Here is a 22,338-nt window from a genome sequence, read left to right on the forward strand (position 1 = left end):
CATTATAACATCTGCAGACATCCCCCAACAACCAGAGATAATTTATGCAGCTTTTCTTTAGTGTTAAAAAGCCTACAAAAGTTTTTAAACAAGCTGTTACCATGGCTTACTGCATGTCTCCATAAAATTACATTAAATTAGCTTGACATTAAATTAGCTAAGAACATTTTATAACTACATGAATACATTCTTAGGTGACCCTAGCAGTGTTAAATGTAACTTAGAGATCTTTAGGCAGTGTTTATACATGTTTTTAGGCTTATTTCATTACTGAACCAAACTTTTTTGAAAAGTGTGGCATGCTTGTTGAGCCAAACTTTTGAAAAATTATCTCAACTTTACTGTCTGTATAGGTTATGGTGATGGTGTAGGGGACTATTTTTATGATATTTCCCTTGTTTGCAGTTTTAACGAACATGATACATGGGAATTTAAGAGCTTTTACATATCCTAGCTAAACAGATGTTGGTTATGGCAGTTGCTATATAAATAAACAATCCCTTAAAGCAGCCCTAGTCTTTAGATTTTTTGCTAGTGACACATGGTCGACCCGGGAAATGTTGCTTATGGGAAACTTTTACTCTTTCTTTTACCTGTTGTGAATTTTATTTATTCAGCTGTGTTATGCTTACCATAAGAGCTACTAAAATTACTATTGACTTCATACAATGCATTCGGAACGTCTTCAGACCCTTTAACTTTTTTACTTTCAATAGTTTTTTATTGGTTTTAAAACATAAAAGAAACAAGTAACCACAGTGTTACATAAACATATATCAGCAAGTATTCCCTTTAACTTTTTTCACATTTAGGTATATTGCTGTCTTGTGCTAAATAAAAAAAAAACAATGTCAGACACAATTCCTGTCAGACACTTAGCTTACCTGGCTCTTGGCTGGTATATGCTGAACACCACTCTCGTAATATTTACCTGCATTCCTGCCTGTGACATAGTTCCCACCTGTGCAGGAGGATTGTGACCATAGAAGTGTATGCTTGCACATGTTAGTTCCAGACAATTTGCTCTTTATCTTGTGGAATTTCCACTATTGCTTGTTCCACCAGATGCAGGGGCTAACCCAGTTGGTCCAAGACTGAAGGAGTTTGACATCAAGGGATGTCAAATTCCCAGACACCAATCACGCTAAGGGGGTGTCACTATGGCCAGAGAAACAGGACCAAGGAAGCATAGTAAATTTGTTGCATATACAGGTGAAACTCGAAAAATTTTAATATTGTGCAAAAGTTATTTTCTTTCAGTAATGCAACTTAAAGGGGTATTCCAGTGAAAAACAATATTTTTTTTCATATCAACATGGCTCCAGAAAGTTAAACAGATTTGTAAATTACTTCTATTTAAAAAAATGTATCCTACCAGTACTTATCAGCTGCTGAAGTTGAGTTGTTCTTTTCTTTTTGACAACAGTGCTCTCTGCTGACATCTCGGTCTGTCTCAGGAACTGTCCAGAGTAGGAGCAAATCCCCATAGCAAACCTCTCCTTCTCTGGACAGTTCCTGAGACAGACCAAGGTGTCAGCAGAGAGCACTGTTGTCAGAAAACAATGCAACTTTCAGCAGCTAATAAGTACAGGTAGGATTTAGATTTTTAATAGAAGTAATATACAAATCTTCAGTAGCCAGTTGATATAAAAAAAAAATAGTTTTTCACTAGAATACCCCTTTAAAAGGTGAAACTAATATGTGAGAGAGACTTGGAATGGGTGGATAATATACCCAAGCCCTGCCCCAAGTGCAACAAACTGGAAAACTCCAGTGCCATAGTGGTCATCGGGGAGACCACTTGGGTGCACAGGTATTTCCTTAAAGAGTACCTCTTTTTTGCTATACACATTTTTATTCCCTTTGTGTGTATTGGAACTAAACGAAAAATGAGAGGAAAAAAAGCCAATTGGACATAATGTCACCCCAAACTCCAAAAATGGGCTGGACAAAATTATTGGCATTTCAAAATTATGGATAAGTAAGATTTTCAAGCATGTGATGCTCCATTAAAGGAGTACTTCGGTGGAAAACTACTTTTTTTAAATCAACTGGTGCCAGAAAGTTAAACAGATTTGTAAGTTACTTCTATTAAAAAATCTTAATCCTTCCAGTACTTATTAGCTGCTGAATACTACAGAAGAAATTATTGAAACACAGAGCTCTCTGCTGACATCAGGAGCACAGTGCTCTCTGCTGACATCTCTGTACATTTTAAGAACTGTCTAGGGTAGGAAAAAATCCCCATAGCAAACATATGCTGCTCTGGTCAGTTCCTAAAATGGACAGAGATGTCAGCAGAGAGCACTGTGCTCATGATTCAGCAGAGAGCACTGTGTTCCATAAAGAAAATAATTTCCTCTGTAGTATTCAGCAGCTAATAAGTACTGGAAGGATTAAGATTTTTTTAATAGAAGTAATTTACAAATCTGTTTAACTTTCTGGCACCAGTTGATTTAAAAAAATAAAAATAAAAATAAAAAAAGGTTTCCACCGGAGTACCCCTTTAAACTCAGCTGTATTAAGTAACAGGTGTGGGCAATATAAAAATCTCACACCTGAAAGCAGATAAAAAGGAGAGAAGTTCACTTAGTCTTTGCATTGTGTGTCTGTGTGTGCCACACTAAGCATGGACAACAGAAAGAGAAGAGAACGGTCTGAGTTGTTGATATTTTTCCACAATTTTGGTTCTCAAGTCCTCAAAGTCCATCCCAGAGATCTAGATTTGCCTTTGTCCACAGTGCGCAACATTGTCAAGAAGTTTGCAACCCATGGCACTGTAGCTAATTTTGTTGGGCATGGATTGAAGAGAAAAATTGATGAAAGGTGTCAATGTAGGATAGTCAGGATGGTGGATAAGCAGCCCCAAACAAGTTCCAAAGATATTCAAGCTGCCCTGCAGGCTCAGGGAGCATCAGTGTCAGTGCGAACTATCTGTTGACATTTAAATGAAATGAAACGCTATGGCAGGAGACCCAGGAGGACCCCACTGCTGACACAGAGAATTAAAACCTCAGCTCAAAGCCATCACATTTTCTGTGGAAACCTTGGCTGTTAATGCCTTGAGAATTCACCTGCCATATGTCATATGAATGGTGCAATGAAGGTGGCATGTATTTATGCCATCTTGGTATATTGCTGCAGTTTATGTTGGTGTGATATTAAAGGAGTAGTCTACTGAAAAGTAACTTCAGTCCATTGTGTTCGGGCTGCAAAAAAATATATATATAAGAAAACAAACTTTCACTCTCCTTCCTGCATTCCCCCGTAGCACCGCTACAGCTGATTGGTCCTCCGGTTCGGACTTCTTCCATGTGCACGATCATCACACTGTGCTTAGCCTATCATCGTCCAAGGCGGGACATTGCTGCGGCAGATGAAAGCCTGATCACAGTGTGAAGATCTGTGCACACGGAAGAAGACTGGACCCGAGGACCGAACAGCGGCGCTCTGGGGAAACGCAGGAAGGAGAGTTAAAGTTTTTGTTTTCTTGTTTTTTGCAGCCCAAAATCCACCTAACGAGGGGGTAATATATTTACCCTCGTATATAAATTATTATAAATGCCCTTAAATGATAATTAATAATCTACTTACACTATCATAATCATTAATTAGGCCTAAATGTATAAAACTAGACTTTATTAAATAACAGATAAATTTAGACATAAAGACATATGTAAATGTAGAAAACATAAATAGTTCTCAGAAACAGTACAACATTGTGTCTTTCGACCAGATGGAGGACACAAATCACAGATATGGTAGGGGAGGGGTAAAGGGTACAGGTGAACCCCTACTCAATAAAGAGCCCTACCTAGTCTATACCCTTGCCCTCACTAGTCAATAAGTGTGGACAGGGACTGGGTGGTATAAATATTCCTTTATAGAAAGTTCATCAACAAAACAAGCTTGTATGGCATCTCGTGCTCCCTTTCCAACGCGTTTCTCCCTTAGCTAATGACTAGGGTTCATCAGGGAATGGAGGAGAAAAAATTAAATCATATAAATATCAAGAATTGCAGATGATGTACAGTAGTAGAGTAAAATCATATGATGCTAAGGCACAGTTGAGTGAGTCACAACTGTCAAAAATAATAACAGTCAAACATACAAGCTGAGTTCATTCAACAAGTGTACATAGGTAAGTCCATTATTTTATAAGAGCGGCCCATTCCAGGACGGTACCAACTTATGGCCGGAGAAAGCTCTATATCAAGCTCACAATGAAGCAGCAAAATAGCGAGATGATCCCAGTATAGTTCAAACAGGGCTATATTGATAGGGTATAGGTGACCCCAAAGGCAGGTTCAATTCAAGACCTGGACACACAATTGGAAGATGATACAATCCTATAGGTTAGGCAATGTTGGCCCATCCTGGTGAAAGCAGAGGCACGTCCCTTTTCATACAGTAGTTACCTGATGATAAAGTCCCATAGATGAAACCGTTGCAAGAAAGTAAGACTATGCGTCCCCGTTTTTCGCCCCATTGGTCTTCCCCGACCAGATAGCTCAGACGCATGGACCCACAAGATGTGCGTCGAAAGACACAATGTTGTACTGTTTCTGAGAACTATTTATGTTTTCTACATTTACATATGTCTTTATGTCTAAATTTATCTGTGATTTAATAAAGTCTAGTTTTATACATTGAGGCCTAATTTTTGCAGCCCAGGCACAATGAACTGAAGTTACTTTTCAGTAGACTTCTCTTATAAATACATGTGCAACCTCTGAGGCTACTACACTATCGCAGGAATAAAAGTCACTTTAAATATCGGTCACTTATCACCCTTAAAGGCTTATTCCAGGATTTTGTAGAGTCCCTTATGAAATGGAAAATATTTGGGGCATTCCCTTATTATATGGTAAAAAGTACTTTGAAAGCCAAAATATTTGGGGCATTTATTCAAAGTGTGGGTAGAGTGAATGATTGGCCTTTCTATTGTGATTAGAGGAAACAAACTAATTTAGGTGAAGTCTCCATTTTAAGAGTGATGTCTCCCGCTCTACTCCACTTTGCACAATAGTTAGTGTTGACTCGTGAGATTTCTCAAGGTGTAGCCCATAAATGTCAGAAATTAGGTGCTTTTCTGGGGGAATTCGAAATTCTGAGCAGGAGACTATACCATTTCCAAAACTCAGTGGTTAAAGATGCAATAGTTTAAAGTTTACGACATGAAAAAAAATAATATAGGAAATTCCTTAATTCACGTATCAGAATAAAGCTGTGACAAATATATGCCCTTGCTGCTCCAGTTCAGTTTGTACACAGAAAACAAGGGGGCATTCTTAGTGCAAAAGACTCCTAGATTATCGGCACAACTTTGTGTAGTGCATGTCTAGGGTATAAGTAAACACTTATCAGGAGCTGCTGCACCAAGTTAGGGTAGACCCTTTAAATTTTATAGAGTGCTGGGTTCATAGATAACAAGCTTCACTTAGAGTACCTCTCATGATCTTGTTAAATGTTATAATCCTCTTAGTTCACTGCCCCATCATGATAAACCACCACCTTCCTTTATTTTTATTATTTGTTAGGTTTCTACCTTGATATTGCGCTGTATTTTCTGCTCAGTCTCAGTCAGATTCACAGACTGAAAAGGGGTGTTCCCCAGCAGGCGTGACATAATCTGAAGCCATACAGGGGAGAACTTCCTCCCTCACTCTGCCCCAAAACAGCCCAGAGCAGTTCAGTGTGTGAGACTAGCTATGATTGGATAAGGCTGCACCCCCCCCCCCCTATGCACTCCAGATTGCATTTCCTGCTTTTTTGCTTCTTTCAGACCAGCAGGAGTCCAAAGTCTGTGCAAAAAGATGGGCAGCTTTTTAAACACAAATAAGACATAGAAAACCTTTTTTTGATCAAAGTAAATTAGAAAGATTATTTATCTACCATAAGGAGTGCAATAGCAAACATGTGTTTCAATGATAGTGCCCATTTAAAGGGGTACTCCCCTGGAAAACATTTTTATTTTATTTTTTTTAAATCAACTGGTGCCAGAAAGTGAAAAAGATCTGTAAATTACTTCTATTAAAAAAATCTTAATCCTTCCAGTATTTATCAGTTGCTATATGCTCCACAGGAAGTTCTTTTCTTTTTGAATTTCCTTTCTGTCTGACCACAGTGCTCTCTGCTGACACCTCTGTCCATTTTAGGAACTGTCAGGAGCAGGATAGGTTTGCTATGAGAATTTGCTCCTACTCTGGACAGTTCCTAAAATGGACAGAGGTGTCAGCAAAGAGCACTGTGATCAGACAGAAAGGAAATTCAAAAAGTAAAGAACTTCCTCTGTAGCATGCAGAAGCTGACAAGTACTGGAAGGATTAAGATTTTTAAATAGAAGTAATTTAGAAATCTCTTAACTTTCTGGCACCAGTTGATTAAAAAAAAAATGTTTTCCAGGGGAGTACCCCTTTAACCCCTTAACGACGCAGGACGTATATTTACGTCCTGCGTCGGCTCCCGCGATATGAAGCGGGATCGCGCAGCGATCACGCATCATATCGCATCGGTCCCGGCGCTCATCATCGGCCGGGACCCGCGGCTAATACCACACATCGCCGATCGTGGCGATGTGTGGTATTAACCCTTTAGAAGCGGCGGTCAAAGCTGACCGCTGCTTCTAAAGTGAAAGTGACCCGGCTGCTCAGTCGGGCTGTTCGGGACCGCCGCGGTGAAATTGCGGCATCCCGAACAGCTTGCAGGACACCGGAAGGGCCCTTACCTGCCTCCTCGGTGTCGGATCGGCGAATGACTGCTCTGTGCCTGAGATCCATGCAGAAGCAGTCAAGCGCCGATAACACTGATCACAGGCGTGTTAATACACGCCTGTGATCTGTGTAAAAGATCAGTGTGTGCAGTGTTATAGGTCCCTATGGGACCTATAAGGCTGGGTTCACACTACGTTTTCTCCCATACGGGAGCGCATACGGCAGGGGGGAGCTAAAACCTCGCGCTCCCGTATGCCTTCGTATGCGCTCCCGTATGTAATTCATTTCAATGAGCCGGCTGGAGTGAAACGTTCGGTCCGGTCAGCTCATTTTTGCGCCGTATGCGCTTTTACAACCGGACCTAAAACTGTGGTCAACCACGGTTTGAGGTCCGGTCGTAAAAGCGCATACGGCGCAAAAATGAGCCGACCCGACCGAACGTTTCACTCTGGCCGGCTCATTGAAATGAATTACATACGGGAGCGCATACGAAGGCATACGGGAGCGCGAGGTTTTAGCTCCCCCCTGCCGTATGCGCTCCCGTATGGGAGAAAACGTAGTGTGAACCCACCCTTACACTGCAAAAAAAAAGTTAAAAAAAAGTGTTAATAAAGGTCATTTAACCCCTTCCCTAATAAAAGTTTGGATCACCCCCCTTTTCCCATAAAAAAAAACAGTGTAAAAAAAAATAAAAAATAAACATATGTGGTATCGCCGCGTGCGTAAATGTCCGAACTATAAAAATATATCATTAATTAAACCGCACGGTTAATGGCGTACACGCAAAAAAATTCCAAAGTAAAAAAAAGCGCATTTTTTGTCACTTTTTATACATTTTTCCAGAAGTGCGACAAAATCAAACCTATAGAAGTAGGGTATCATTTTAACCGTATGGACCTACAGAATAATAAGGTGTAATTTTTACCGAAATATGCACTGCATAGAAACGGAAGCCCCCAAAAGTTACAAAATGGCGTTTTTTTTCTTTGATTTTGTCGCACATTGATTTTTTTTCCGTTTCGCCATGCATTTTTGGGTAAAATGACTATTGTCACTGCAAAGTAGAATTGGCGACGCAAAAAATAAGCCATAATATGGATTTTTAGGTGGAAAATTGAAAGGGTTATGATTTTTAAAAGGTAAGGAGGAAAAAACGAAAGTGCAAAAACTGAAAAACCTTAAGGGGTTAAGAAATAGATGCTATAGCTTTAGCTGGGACTGAAACAGCATAATGTGTGTAACAGCAGGTGGTGTGGATCCACTATACCTGTTGTGGACAATGGCGTGAGCCATACCAGGGAGCGGAGTCTAAGGAGCCACTGGTTTTCACTAGAGCTGCCGCAAAGCGCGATGGACATGCTGCGGCAGGTTGCTCCCAGGTCGCTACCGGTGGCACACTCATCCACAAAGGCTGCTGAGGAGATGCGTGGCACAGAAGGAATGAGATAGAGTAGTAGTGAGGAACAGGCAGGAGATCAGGACTGGCAGCACTGTAGCAAGGTCAGGTTACGTAGTAAGAGGTTAGGCGGCACAGGAGCAAGGTCAGGATACATAGCAATGTGGTGAAATACATGGCAAGGCAAGACACAAACAGAACACTTTCTCTTACGCTGAATGGCACAAAGATCTGGCAGGGGTCAAGAGGAAGTGCGGGATAAAATAAGGTCAGGACCAGACAAGCACCAACCAATGGTGCACTGGCCCTTTAAATCACAGGAAGCTGGCACGCACCTTTGGAGGCGGGGACGCACGCGCCGGTGGCCAGGGACAACAGAGGGGACAGAAATGCGGGGAGGTGAGTGACGAACCACAGCAGAGCCAGCACTGGAGGATGCAGCACTACTCGTGACAGTACCCCCCCCCCTTAGGTCTCGCCCCCTCTTTTTGGGCAGCAGGAACCTCCGCACCAGGTCCCGATCTAAGATGTTCTCGTCAGGTTCCCAGGACCTCTCCTCGGGACCAAAACCCTTCCAATCCACCAAGAATTACAGTTTCCCCCTGATGGTCTTGATGGCAAGAATCTCCTTAACCTCAAAAAAATCAGCAGCGCCAGACACAGGAGTAGGAGAGACTTCACCCAGGGAGAAATGTTGAGGTCCAGTGGCTTGAGGAGAGAGACATGGAAAGAATTTGGAGTGCATAAGAAAGGAGTTAGGCAGAGCTTATAGGAGACCGGATTGATTTGATGTAAGATCCTAAAAGGACTGAGGAACCGAGGACTAAGTTTGTAGCTGGGGATCTTCAGTCAAACGTATTTGGCAGACAGACAAACTATCACCGGGAGAGAAGATTGCAGGTGGTCTTCTTCTCTTGTGTGCGTGAGACTTCTTAAGGGTAGAGACGTGTACCAAGGACCGTTGAGTCTCCTGACAAATAGTCATGAAATCCTGGATCTGGTCATCCACAGCAGGTACCTCAGAAGAAGCTGGTAGAGGAAGAGGAGGGAGAGGATGGTGGCCATAGACCATGAAGAATGGAGATCTTTTAGTAGCCTCAGAGTCCCGGTGATTATAAGAAAACTCAGCCCACGGCAACAAATTGGCAAAAATGGTTCGGACGTGTGGAGACAAAGTGATGGAGGTAATCACCCAGAATTTGGTTCACTCTCTTTGCCTGGCCATTGGTCTGCGAGTGATAAGCAGAAGATAAGTCCAACTTGACTTTGCGGGGTGAACTGAGCGCCTGCCAGAATTTGGAGACAAATTGTACCACTCGGTCAGAGAGTAACTGTATAACGGTAAACCATGTGAACAAAAAATATGCCTGAAGAAATGATCTGCCAGCTGAGGAGCAGAGGGAAGTCCAGGCAAAGGAACAAATTGGGACATTTTGTAAAAAGGATCTGTGACAACCCAGATGACTGTGTTGTTAGAGGAGAATGGTAGGTCAGTGATTGAAGTCCATGGCGATGGGTGTCCAAGGGCACTCTGGAATGGTAAAAGTTGGCAAAGCTGGTAAAGGTCCAGAATGGCAAAGGTTGAAGAAGGCCTACAGGCTTAAGTCATAGAGTATTGTCTCTGGCATAAGTAGTGCAGGAACGGGCAAAATCAGAAACATTGAGTTCCAAGTTCGGCCATCAATAATGACGAGAGATGAACTGAGTAGACTTTCGAATTCCGGGATGCCCGGCCAATAGAGAAGAATGTCCCCAATTCAATATCTTAATTCTAAGGCGGGATGGTACAAAAGACTTCCCAGGTGGAACTTGCTGGTCAAGAGGTGCGACAGAGACCAAATATTCAGGAGGCACTATGTGCCAAGGGGAGGAGTCCAGACTCACCACATCAGAAGCCCTGGATATTCTTATCTGTGGGCCAAAAATGGATTAGGAAATTGAATCTGGAGAAGAAGTGACCACCTGGCCTGCCGGGGATTCAGACGCTGAGCGGACTGAACGTACAAAAGGTTCTTATGGTCAGTGTAGATACTGACTGGATGAGTAGAGCCTTCGAGTAGGTGACGCCATTCTTCCAAGGCGAACTTAATGGCCAATAGTTCACGATCTCCAATGGAAGAATTCCTCTCTGCAGGCAAAAAGGTCTTGGAGAAAAAATCACAAGTCACGGTTTTACCCCTGGAGGTCTTTTGGGTCAGAATAACTCCAGCTCCTACTGAAGAGGCATCTACTTCGAGAAAGAAGGGTTTTTCCTGGGTTAGGTCTCGATAAAACTGGAGCAGAGGCAAACGCCGTTTTCAATCGGGAGAAGGCTTCTTCAGCCTCAGGAGACCAGGATTTGGGGTTACTGTTCTTCTTAGTAAGAGCCACAATCTGAGCCACCAAGAAGGAAAAGTGGAATAAACTGTCGATAATAATTGGCAAACCCCAGAAAGTGTTTGTGTAGCCCGCAGGCCAGTAGGTCGAGGCCAGTTAAGAACCAAAGACAACTTATCAGGGTCCATCTGGAGGCCTTGATTGGAGACTATATATGCAAGAAACGGCAGACTTGTCTTTTCGAAGAGTCATTTCTCAAGTTTTGCTTAGAGACGATTGTCACATAGGTGTCGTGAGACCTGTCGCACATGTGTGCGATGAAGCGGGTGAGAAGATCCAGATATCATCCAGATAGACCACGACACGTGTAGAGATGACCACGGAAGATGTCCTTGACGAATTCTTGGAAAACGGCCGGGGCGTTACAGAGACCAAATGGCATCAAAGGGTACTCGAAGTGCCATCACGTGTATTAAAAGCAGTCTTCCATTCGTCTCCTTCCCTTATTCTGATGAGGTTGTACACTCCTCGAAGATCCAGCTTAGAGAAGATCTTGGCACCCCGCAGGTGATCAAACAGTACTGAAATCAAAGGTAAGGTGTATCAATTCTTGACAGTGATTTTATTAAGTCCCCTGTAATCAATACAAGGGCAGAGAGAGCCATCCTTCTTTTCCACAAAGAAGAATCCAGCACCAGCAGGGAGGAGGATTTCCAGATAAAGCCCTTCTGGAGATTCTCATTGATGTATTGATCCAAGCTGAGAGGAAAGCTTGCAAGTTGGAAGATACAGGTTCATTTTGGTCCCAGGGAGGAGTAGCCCAGGCAAGGGCTTTCCTGGAGAGTAGACTGACCACAAAAGCCACCTTAGCTCGCTCCATCGGGAACTGGTCGGCCATTAATTCCAGATGCATGTAACACTGAGTCACAAACCCTCTGCACAATTTTGGATCACCTTCGTACTTTGTCCACAGAAGCTGCAGACATCGAAGGAGCCACAGGAACAGGTAAAGGCTGCTGCATCATTGCGGATAATTGATTCAACTGTTGTGCTTGATGAGCTAGCCGCTGCGACTGTTGAGCCACGATGTTGGTGAGATCAGTAACGTTAGGCAATGGCACCTCAGCAGGATCCATGGCCGGATCTTATTGTAACGGCAAGTGGTGTGGATCCACTATACTTGTTGTGGACAATAACGTGAGCCGTACCAGGGAGCGGAGTCTAAGGAGCCGCTGGTTTTCACCAGAGCCCGCCTCAAAGCGGGATGGACTTGCTGCAACAGGCGGTTCCCAGGTTGCTACCCCTGGCATGACTCGTCCACAAAGGCTGCTGAGGAGATGCGTGGCAAAGGCACGAGGTCAGGATTGGCAGCACTGTAGCAAGGTCAGATCACATAGCAAGAGGTCAGAGGGCAGGCGGAACAGAAGCAAGGTCAGGATACGTAGCAATGGGGTCAGATACACGGCAAGCAAGACACAAACAGCGCGCTTTCTCTTGGGCTCAATGGCACAAAGATCCAGAAGGGGTCAAGAGGAAGTGCAGGGTAAAATAAAGTCCGGACCAGACAAGCACCAGTCAATGGTGCGCTGGCCCTTTAAATCACAGAAACAACAGAGGGGACAGAGACACGGGGAGGTGAGTGACGACCCGGCGTTCACATGCGGGTGCGTCCTGCGATGCAAACCGAAGCAGAGCCAGCACAGGAGGACTGGGCAATGTGTGGTTGATATGCAAGCTGGGTATAATGATAGAAGTAAAGTGATGTTCTGCTCACCTCCCTTGTGGCCTTGCAAAGATCCAAGCCTGGCCCAGCTTTATACATGACAGTAAAGAACAACGGTGTACGATCCAGCTATTCCTTTAAAACTTCAAGCTTTATTCCAATACAGGTTAAAAGTTGCAGGAAATAAAAACACACCACCTAGCCGGTAACACACTCCACATGGAGGCGTTTCGAGCGCATGCGCGCTTTTGATCACCATAACACCTATGCAGTCCTCATCCTCTAAGTAGACCACCCAGAGGGAGGCGTTATAAGACATGTGAATATAAAATACACATACTTTTTAAACCATGTTGTCGTTCTACATGTTCTTAAGAATGGAAAGGTCATGTGTGCACACAACACTGAACAGTAATAGTATCATGTGTGCTGTGTCACTAGAAGATTGTTTCAATATGTTTAAGTATACATATAATGGTATTATGTGACCACTAGGGGCAGGCTGTGGGTTTCTTGTAATGGAACATCAATTCTTTTCTCTTGTTTAACCCATTCGGGGCTCTTGTTTGCAATGTGAACTGCCAATAAGCCGCACGACTAAGGAGCTTGCTTTGTAGGTCTCCTCCTCTGGTGGTCATTTTCACCTTCTCTATGCCATATGCCCTAAAACTGTCTGTACGGCCACTATGTACTTCTGAAAAATGTATAGAGGCGCCAGATTTGTTTCTGGTGCCATCTATTCTGGTAGCATAATTTAGGTGTTCCCTAATTCTTGTTTTTTACTGCCATGACGTGCACCCTACATGTTTGAGGTTGCAGGCTGTGGACTCAATAATGTACACGAAATTCATGGAATTACAATTCATGTATTGCTCGATTCTATGTACAGGATTGTTTGTGGCATCCGTGAACTCTTTGCACACTTTGACTACTCCACAAGCATTTTCAAGCCAAGTGTTCACACCATGCGTTTCTGAGACTACTAGGCTGGGGGACAAGCTATCCCTCAATGGATTTGCTCTCTTGGGTATTATTGCTACTCCTTCAGCCAATATATTGGCTAGTTTTGTTGTCTTCTTTTAATAAATGTAGGTGTTTAAGGACTGTCACGAATGGTTTTGAAGTGAGGATTGTATGTTATGTCTAGAACCGGTTTGTTGAGGGTATTGGTGGGGTGCCTGTTTTTGATGCGCTTATCCCTAGTTGTTAATAAATCCTGACTGTTCTTGCAATTCACAATCTTAGTAGCTCAATTTAATTGACTGACTGTACCCCCTTGCTAGTAGTCGGTTCTCAAGGGATTGAGCCTCTTCAAGATAGACGGATTGCGAGGTGTAATTGCGATTTAGTCTAGTAAGCTCCCCTACCGGAATTGCACGGATAGTTTGTGGGGGATGGTTGCGGTCTGCCCTTAATACGGTGTTGCCTGATATTGGTTTTCTGAAGGTGAATGTTTGAATTTTTAGACCAGTGATTCCTGTAAGGTTTAGATCTAAAAAGCTAACAGTGACCAAATCAACATGGTGAGTAAACTTTAAATTAAACATGGACAATAGGATGTGTAGCTCACTTAAAGATAAAGGTAAGGAGAGTGTTCGAGGTTAAAGGTGATGCCTTCACCCAATCAGGCCTAGTCAAAAAATGGGAAAATATATGTATATACCAGTCCTCAAGAACACTAAGGATGTGTAGAATAAAGAGGAAAGAAAATAGTGGATCTAATAAGGATTTATTAATATATGTATAAGTAAGTAAATGCAAATAAATCATCAATCACTCTGCAGGGCCCTTGCAGGAATGAATTGGTAATAATCAATATATAAATAAAAATGCAAATGAAAATGCAGATAAAAATTCAGATAAAAATAATATAGCAGAAATGCACCAATGTCCACTACGGTGGTTAGCAACGTGTCTCTTTTGGTTAGTAGTCACTCTTGGTCACAGTTAAGTCCAAGGATATCCAATTAAAAGAGTCACAGTTCAGTAATCAACTCCTATGATACTGTAGCCAAATATAGCAATAGTGGCGATAATAGCAACAGTTGTAGCAATTATGGCAGTAGTTTGTAGAGTATCGGTGCACAGCACCACTCACCCTTCTTCTCGGCTGTTAGCGATCCCGGCAAGCAATGATGTTCACAGGTAGAGATTTCGGCAGACCGCGATGTCCTGTAGGTGATAAAAGCTGTTTGTATTGCCGGTCTGGATCGTAGCCTAGGTGAGTGGTTCTCCGGTAGGCTGTAAGTATCCTGGGCTGGCACGGGGAGGCGTCCGGCCTAGGGAGAACGTGTCCAGGAACTCTGCCGTCCGGGGCTGTGAATGGAGATCTGGGAGCAGCTGCGTGTCTGAATGATGCGCTAGCTGCGCGCGTGTTGCAATGGTCCCAGTTCTGTGAGCATCCAGCAGTTGCTAGCCAAAATGTGTGGATATAGTCTCTTTAGAAGTGGTATAAGGTGCTTTTGCAAGTCAGACGCGTTTCAAGGCCTGCGGGCCTTTTCTTCAGTGACAATAAGGTATAATTATAATTATACCTTACTGTCACTGAAGAAAAGGCCCGCAGGCCTTGAAACGCGTCTTACTTGCAAAAGCACCTTATACCACTTCTAAAGAGACTATAGCCACACATTTTGGCTAGCAACTGCTGGATGCTCACAGAACTGGGACCACTGCAACACGCGCGCAGCTAGCGCATCATTCAGACACGCAGCTGCTCCCAGATCTCCATTCACAGCCCCGGACGGCAGAGTTCCTGGACACGTTCTCCCTAGGCCGGACGCCTCCTCGTGCCAGCCCAGGATACTTACAGCCTACCGGAGAACCACTCACCTAGGCTACGATCCAGACCGGCAATACAAACAGCTTTTATCACCTACAGGACATCGCGGTCTGCCGAAATCTCTACCTGTGAACATCATTGCTTGCCGGGATCGCTAACAGCCGAGAAGAAGGGTGAGTGGTGCTGTGCACCGATACTCTACAAACTACTGCCATAATTGCTACAACTGTTGCTATTATCGCCACTATTGCTATATTTGGCTACAGTATCATAGGAGTTGATTACTGAACTGTGACTCTTTTAATTGGATATCCTTGGACTTAACTGTGACCAAGAGTGACTACTAACCAAAAGAGACACGTTGCTAACCACCGTAGTGGACATTGGTGCATTTCTGCTATATTATTTTTATCTGAATTTTTCTGCATTTTCATTTGCATTTTTATTTATATAATGATTATTACCAATTCATTCCTGCAAGGGCCCTGCAGAGTGATTGGTGATTTATTAGCATTTACTTACTTATACATATATTAATAAATCCTTATTAGATCCACTATTTTCTTTCCTCTTTATTCTACACATCCCTAGTGTTCTTGAGGACTGGTATATACATATATTTTCCCATTTAAATTAAACATGTTGAAATTAAGGTATTCCATGAACAGTGGTATGGAATACATATCACCCCTCCAAATGAGGAGGAGATCATCTATGAATCTTCCATACCACTGCACATGGCATGAAAACGCATTGTCAACTGAAAATAATGTTTTATCCTCCCAGTATGACAATGTGAGGTTTGCTAATGAGGGGGAATACCTCACCCCCATGGAAACTCCACTGCGCTGGATAAAGAATTTTCTGTCAAAAGAAAAAAATTTGTGTGACATCAGAAACCATGTCACCTGTTTGAATTCACAGAGATCTCTGGAGCACTTGCTGTGGCGGTCTAAGTGGTGCCCAAGTGCGTCTAGTGCTACACGCCATGGAATACATGTGTACAGCGACACAACGTCGCAAGTTAGCCAGTACCATTCAGACCGCCATGTCACCTTACTGAGATTTCCCAAGATGTCACGTGAGTCCTGTAAGTACCCCGGAACACGTTGGACCAGAGGTTGTAGCATCTGGTGCAGCCATAGAGAGTCTCTCCAGGAGGGACTCCCAACTGGATACGATAGGCCGCACGGGGTGGGGGTGGAGGGTTTACTCCCTTATGTGTTTTAGGTAACGTGTATAAGATAGGCATTACAGGTTTATCTCCCAAAAGATATTCTGCTTCCCTGTTAGTTAACATATTTAAGGCTACCCCCTCTTGTAGGAGGATTTCGACTTCCTTAGTATATTTAGAGGTGGGGTCCGTATCCAATCTGCCATATACCTCTTCATCAGACAGTAGATAATGGATTTGAGCAATATAATCACATTTGTCCATTACAGTTACGATCCCACCTTTGTCGGACATGCGGATTATTATGGAATCCTCATCCTCCTGCAGCTTTTTTTTAAGCTGCATGCTGTGTATTGCTAAGGTTACTGAACTTATTTCTTTTAGATTCTATGTTGTTACTAGCTGAGTTGCCAGCTTTTTCCTTCTTAATCCTTGTTGGGGAGGTAAATCAACAAAGGAGGAAGCTTTTGACTTCATATCCCATCCTCATATATTGTTGTCATATCCTGACTTCATATCTCAACCTCTTATCCCGTCGTCCTATGCCGTCCTCGGGTGGGACTGATTTGTGATTAAGATATTGTAAGCTGAAAATAGAAGGGGATGTGGCTTTGTGGGACTGGACATGATTTGCAAGCCAGACCGATGCACAAAAAGGGTAGATAATAAAAGGGGTGAGGCTTAAACAGTGGGTGTGTCTTTGTGAGATGGGGTGTGGCTTGCAAGCCGGACTGACACATTCACCAGGAGATGCAGAGCGGAGCTTGTGGAGTAAGGTACTGGAAGTCCCATATACTTGCATGAGACTTGAAATAATAAAACATCCTTTATATAAGGCTGTAGGCAAGGGTCAATTTTACTATCATATATTTTTATTTGACATATAAGTAATATGTGTACCAGGTATTAATGAAATATCTCTAGCCATACGGAAGTTATGTGGGAACATACATTTCCCACAGATTTGCATGGGACTTTAAACAACAAAAAAAAAACCTCACAAATGGGTGTAGTTAAGGGTTAAATTAACTATCCTATATTTTAAGTGGACATATAAGTAACATGTGGCCAAGTATTATAGAAATATCTCCAGCCACTTGGAAGTTATGCAGTAACATATATTTCCCATAGACTTGTATGGGACTTTAAAGGGGTATTCCAGGAAAAAAAACTTTTGTTTTACATCAACTGGCTCCAGAAAGTTAAACAGATTTGTAAATTACTTCTATTAAAAAATCTTAATCCTTCCAATAATCAACTGCTAAAGTTAAGTTGTTCTTTTCTGTCTTGCAACAGGGCTCTCTGCTGACATCTCTGCTTGTCTTGGGAACTGAACCGAGTAGAAGAGGTTTGCTATGGGGATTTGCTTCTACTCATTTGCTTCTACTCTTCAACTTCAGCAGCTCATAAGTACTGAAAGGATTAAGATTTTTTTTAAAGAAGTAATTTACAAATCTGTTTAACTTTCTGGAGCCAAGCTTTATTCCAATACAGGTTAAAAGTTGCAGGAAATGCAAAGACACCACCTAGCTGGTAACGCACTCCACATGGACGCGTTTTGAGCACATGCGCGCTCTTGATCACCACATCACCTGTGCAGTCCTTATCCTCTAAGTAGACCACAGAGGGAGGAGTTATAATTACTATTTAAAACATGTTACAGGATTCAAAAGTACTTCTACATGGTTTCAAGAATGGAAAGGTCATGTGTGCACACAACACTGAACAGTAATCGTATCGTGTGCTGTGTCACTAGAAGATAGTTTCAATATGTTTAAGTATACATATAATGGTATTATGTGACCACTAGGGGCAGGATAGACAGTATTTTAAACAGTATATGTATTTTATATTCACATGTTTTATAACTCCTCCCTCTGCGTGGTCTACTTAGAGGATGAGGACTGCACAGGTGTTGCAGCGATCAAGAGCGCGCATGCGCTCAAAACGCGTCCATGTGGAGTGTGTTACCGGCTAGACAGTGTGTTGTTGGTATTTCCTGCAACTTTTAACCTGTATCGGAATAAAGCTTGAAGTTTTAAAGGAATTGCTGGATTGTCCACCATTGTTCTTTAATATATAAGCTGGACAAGGATTTGTGAACAGTCATTAGGGTCTGACAGATGGAAAGACTAGTGTGTAAACATAGCATATATGGGACTACCTGATCTTCACAGTTAACCTTAAATTTCTTTCTCTGGAAAATGCAATTATAATTAAAATCTTGAAAAATCTCTCCAACAGGTAAAAAGAAATCAAAATTTCAGGCCTTCAAGAAATTATTTGTCAAAAAGAAAAGGAAGGAACCTACAACTCCTAGCAGAGAAAGCAACCTAAAACCCTGTCAGTCCAGTAGTGATATCAGTGCATCTACAGCCAACACAACTCCCTTTCAGGTCGACCATGAAGCAGTGTAAGAAATATTTTTATTCTATGGTCCCTGCATTCAGACCCCCTGCAATCAGACTCCTGTAACTCCTGGTTCAGGAATTACAAAAGTATGATATCTTTAATGCTGATATGTTAATATTCTATGTCTTTTGACACTGTGATTGGTTATCTTTACCATTATCCCCTTTCCCCTGTACACACTTGTAGCATACAAAGGGTTTTCCACACATTGGGCAGGGATAGCATCAAGGGTGGTTATTAGGGACGGACACCTGTACCCATTCCCCCCTCTCCATGTAGCACTATCTCCATTACAACCTACAGTATGTTCATATAAGTTGAGCTAATTAAGTGGATTTATTGTGTATATTGCATTGAAAATCATGTAAATTTTTATATTTATATTTGTATACATTGTTTGTACTTTATTTGCATATAGCAGTAAAAGTTACGTTTTATCCTAATGAGCCTAATGGGTGTTTTTCTAAGTGTTTCATTGAGGTTGATGGTGTATACACCTAGGGCTATGTATCTTTAGGTCCAATTGGTTGACCTTTATCTACACCCGGTTCTATACAGTAAACATTGTGCTAGACATTTCTGATCCCTTTTGCAGATGCTGGGCAGATCTGACTCACAGTAGAGTTCAGTGCACAGAGCTGAGTAGTATGTGTATGGTCTCAGCCAATCACAGCACATCTCACACTGACCTGCTCTAGGCTGTGTGTTTGGGGCACCATAGCAGAGTAAAAGAGGAAGTTCTTCCCTGCAGGGCCTCAATGATGTCACGCCTGGTGGGGTACACCCCTTTCCAGTCTGTGGAGCTGACTGAGACTGAGCAGAATAAACATCACAATATCAAGGTAGAAAACTAAAAAATTATAAAAAATTAATAAAAGGCAGTTAGTGGTTTATCATGATTGGCGGAGTGAACTGGGAGGATTAAAAAATGTATCCAGATCATGACAGGTATTCTTTAAGTCACTTTTATCTATTCATTTTCAAAGGGCCAAAGGAAATATGGGGAATAAGGCAGTATCGCACGACAGTGTATTTGTTTCTGAGATGGAGAGCTCTGTAAAGGAAGATATCTCTCAGGAATGTACCCCTGGGAAAGTGAAAGCTTTACAGGTACATGCACAAAAAACTACTGTATGCCTTTTAAAGGCTCTTCTTTTATGTGAAGGACAAATTTCCCTCTCTCTTTAAACACACAATACCTTTGTTGCATTCTCAAAGCATAGTCGTGTCTATTGATACTTTTGAGAAATAATAGTAGTTGCTAAATAAATAATTACGACTTTCATCAAATGCGCAGGTCAATTATTTACAAATTATCTGGTCTCTTGTGTCACTAAAGCCGTTTCTTCAATATCTCCCTTCACCCTGACGGCTAAAGCCAGTGATCTGCCTGTTATATCCCCGCTGAATCTTATAATGTGCTGTGTTATTTGTTAGCTGCAGCTCCAACAGAACATACGGATAGGGTCGCCACCACAGGGTATTATCCCGAAGAAACTTGAGGATCCCGGGGCGCTTTCGGAAGATGACGGCTTGCCAAGGAGTCCTCCGGAGATAACCTCGTTGCATGAGATTCTTGCCCACTCATCAGGGAAAGTAAGTTTCTAGGAATTTATTGGATATTTTATTTTGCATTAGTTGGGGTAATGCATGACTGTTTATCTGTTTTGGAAACGCTGATCTAAGAAAAGTTTTTACAAATCAGTGTGCCTCCAGCTGTTGCACAACTACAACTCCCAGCATGCCCGGACAGCATTCGGCTGTCCGGGCATGCTGGGAGTTGTAGTTCTGCAACTTCTGGAAATACACTGGTTGGGAAAAATGGTGTTAGATAAAAACACTGATGCTACTACAACCCAATCCTACATAGTAAACAATAAGGTTCAAGGGTAGACAAAGTAAATCTTTTATTAGGGGAAACAACTTGGCTTTTACTAGACATACGCATCCATTGAATTAAATATCAACTTTGTCTATTCCTTGGATGTTTTTGTCTTCCATTAAAGGGGCACTCTGGGATAGAAAAATATATCCCCATCCTAAGGAGAGGTGAGAAGTGTCAGATCGTGGGGGGACCCCGAATCTCCTACTGAAAGGGGCGTGTCGACCACCGTGTGAAGCTGTGGCCAACACACCCCCTCCATGCATCTCTATGGGAGAGCCAGAGCACTGCACTCAGGTATCCCCCAGCTCTACTATAGAGCTGCATGGAGGGGGATTGTCGCCCACAGCTCAGAGTGGGGGCCATGCCGTAGATCGTTGGGGGTCTCATCGGTGGATCACTACCCCCCCCCCCCCAATACTACACTTTCTTCCTTTTAAAGGACTTCTGTAGTAAAATATTACTTTTCCAATATCCAAATAATTTATAAATCGCAGGAGGTCCGACTGCTGGGACCCTCCGCGATCTCCTGAACGGGGCTCCGGCAGTCTGCTGGAAGGGGACATGCCAGTCCCCTCATGGAGCGGCAGCCTAAACACCCCCTCCATGTCATATATCCCCTAGAGATACTTGGAGGGGGCATGTCGGCTGCGGCTTCCTGCGGGGGTCTGAACAGCTGCTTCCGACGTACTACTGGGGTCCCAGCGGTCGAACCCCTCTCAATCTATAACTTATCCCCTATCCAAAGGATAGGGGATAAGTTAAATTTCACTGCTCTACTAACTTAAATATTGATGCTTTAGTACGTGCAAAATTTTTCTAGAAAACAAAGTATTTATCACAGAAAAGGATTGCAGTAACACATGTTTTTCTATACAAAAATGTATTCCCTTTGTGTGTATTGGAACTAAACCAAAAAAGGGAGGAAAAAAAAGAAAATTGGACATAATGTTATGTCGCACCAAACTTAAAAAATGGGCTGGACAAAATTATTGGCACCCTTAACTTAATATTTGGTTGCACACCCTTTGGAAAAAAATAACTGAAATTAGTCGCTTCCTATAACCATCAATAAGCTCCTTACACCTCTCAGCCGGAATGTTGGACCACTCTTCCTTTGCAAACTGCTCCAGTTCTCTCTTATTGGAAGGGCACCTTTTCCCAACAGCAATTTTAGGATCACCACAGGTGTTCAATGGGATTTAGATCTATACTCATTGCTGGCCACTTCAGAACTCTCCAGCGCTTTGTTGCCATCTATTTCTGGGAGCTTTTTGATGTATGTTTTGGGTCATTGTCCTGCTGGAAGAACCAAGATCTTGGACGTAAACCCAGCTTTCTGACACTGGGCTGTACAGTGCAACCCAAAATCCATTGGTAATCTTCCGATTTCATGATGCCTTGCACACATTCAAGGCACTAGTGCCAGAGGCAGCAAGAAAATATATGTATATATATCATTGAACCGCCACCATATTTCACTGTAGGTACTGTGTTCTTTTCTTTGTAGGCCTCATTCCATTTACGGTAAACAGCAGAATGACGTGCTTTACCAAAAAGCTCTATCTTGGTCTCATCTGTCCACAAGACATTTTCCCAGAAGGATTTTGGCTTACTCAAGTTCATTTTGGCAAAATGTAGTCTTGCTTTTTTATGTCTCTGTGTCAGCAGTGGGGTCCTCCTGGGTCTCCTGCCATAGCGTTTCATTTCATTTAAATGTCGACGGATAGTTCACGCTGACACTGATGCTCCCTAAGCCTGTAGAACTTAAAGATCTTTGGAACTTGTTTGGGGCTACTTATCCACCATCCGGACTATCCTGCGTTGGCACCTTTTCATCAATTTTTCTCTTACGTCCACGCCCAGGGAGATTAGCTACAGTGCCATGGGTTGCAAACTTCTTGTTAATGTTGCGTCCTGTGGACAAAGGCAAATCTAGATCT

General features: G+C 42.6%; 1 protein-coding gene across 10 annotated transcripts in view; it reads left to right on the top strand.

Annotated features, from left to right (window-relative positions):
- KIAA1210 (KIAA1210 ortholog) overlaps positions 1–22,338 on the top strand; it is a 182,228-nt gene that overhangs the window by 104,387 nt on the left and 55,503 nt on the right. For 6 of the 10 annotated variants that reach the window (XM_056537764.1, XM_056537763.1, XM_056537765.1 and 3 more), the window contains 3 exons: positions 18,346–18,514; positions 19,500–19,623; positions 19,951–20,109. In XM_056537764.1, the coding sequence (XP_056393739.1) occupies positions 18,346–18,514; positions 19,500–19,623; positions 19,951–20,109 (452 nt within the window). Of the gene's footprint in view, positions 1–3,441; positions 3,527–4,059; positions 4,142–17,397; positions 17,450–18,345; positions 18,515–19,264; positions 19,356–19,499; positions 19,624–19,950; positions 20,110–22,338 lie in introns of those variants that run through there. The other 4 variants (XM_056537769.1, XM_056537771.1, XM_056537770.1 and 1 more) reach the window with 4 other exon arrangements.

Source organism: Hyla sarda, chromosome 9, assembly GCF_029499605.1.
Source record: "Hyla sarda isolate aHylSar1 chromosome 9, aHylSar1.hap1, whole genome shotgun sequence".
NCBI classification, from domain to species: domain Eukaryota; kingdom Metazoa; phylum Chordata; class Amphibia; order Anura; family Hylidae; genus Hyla; species Hyla sarda.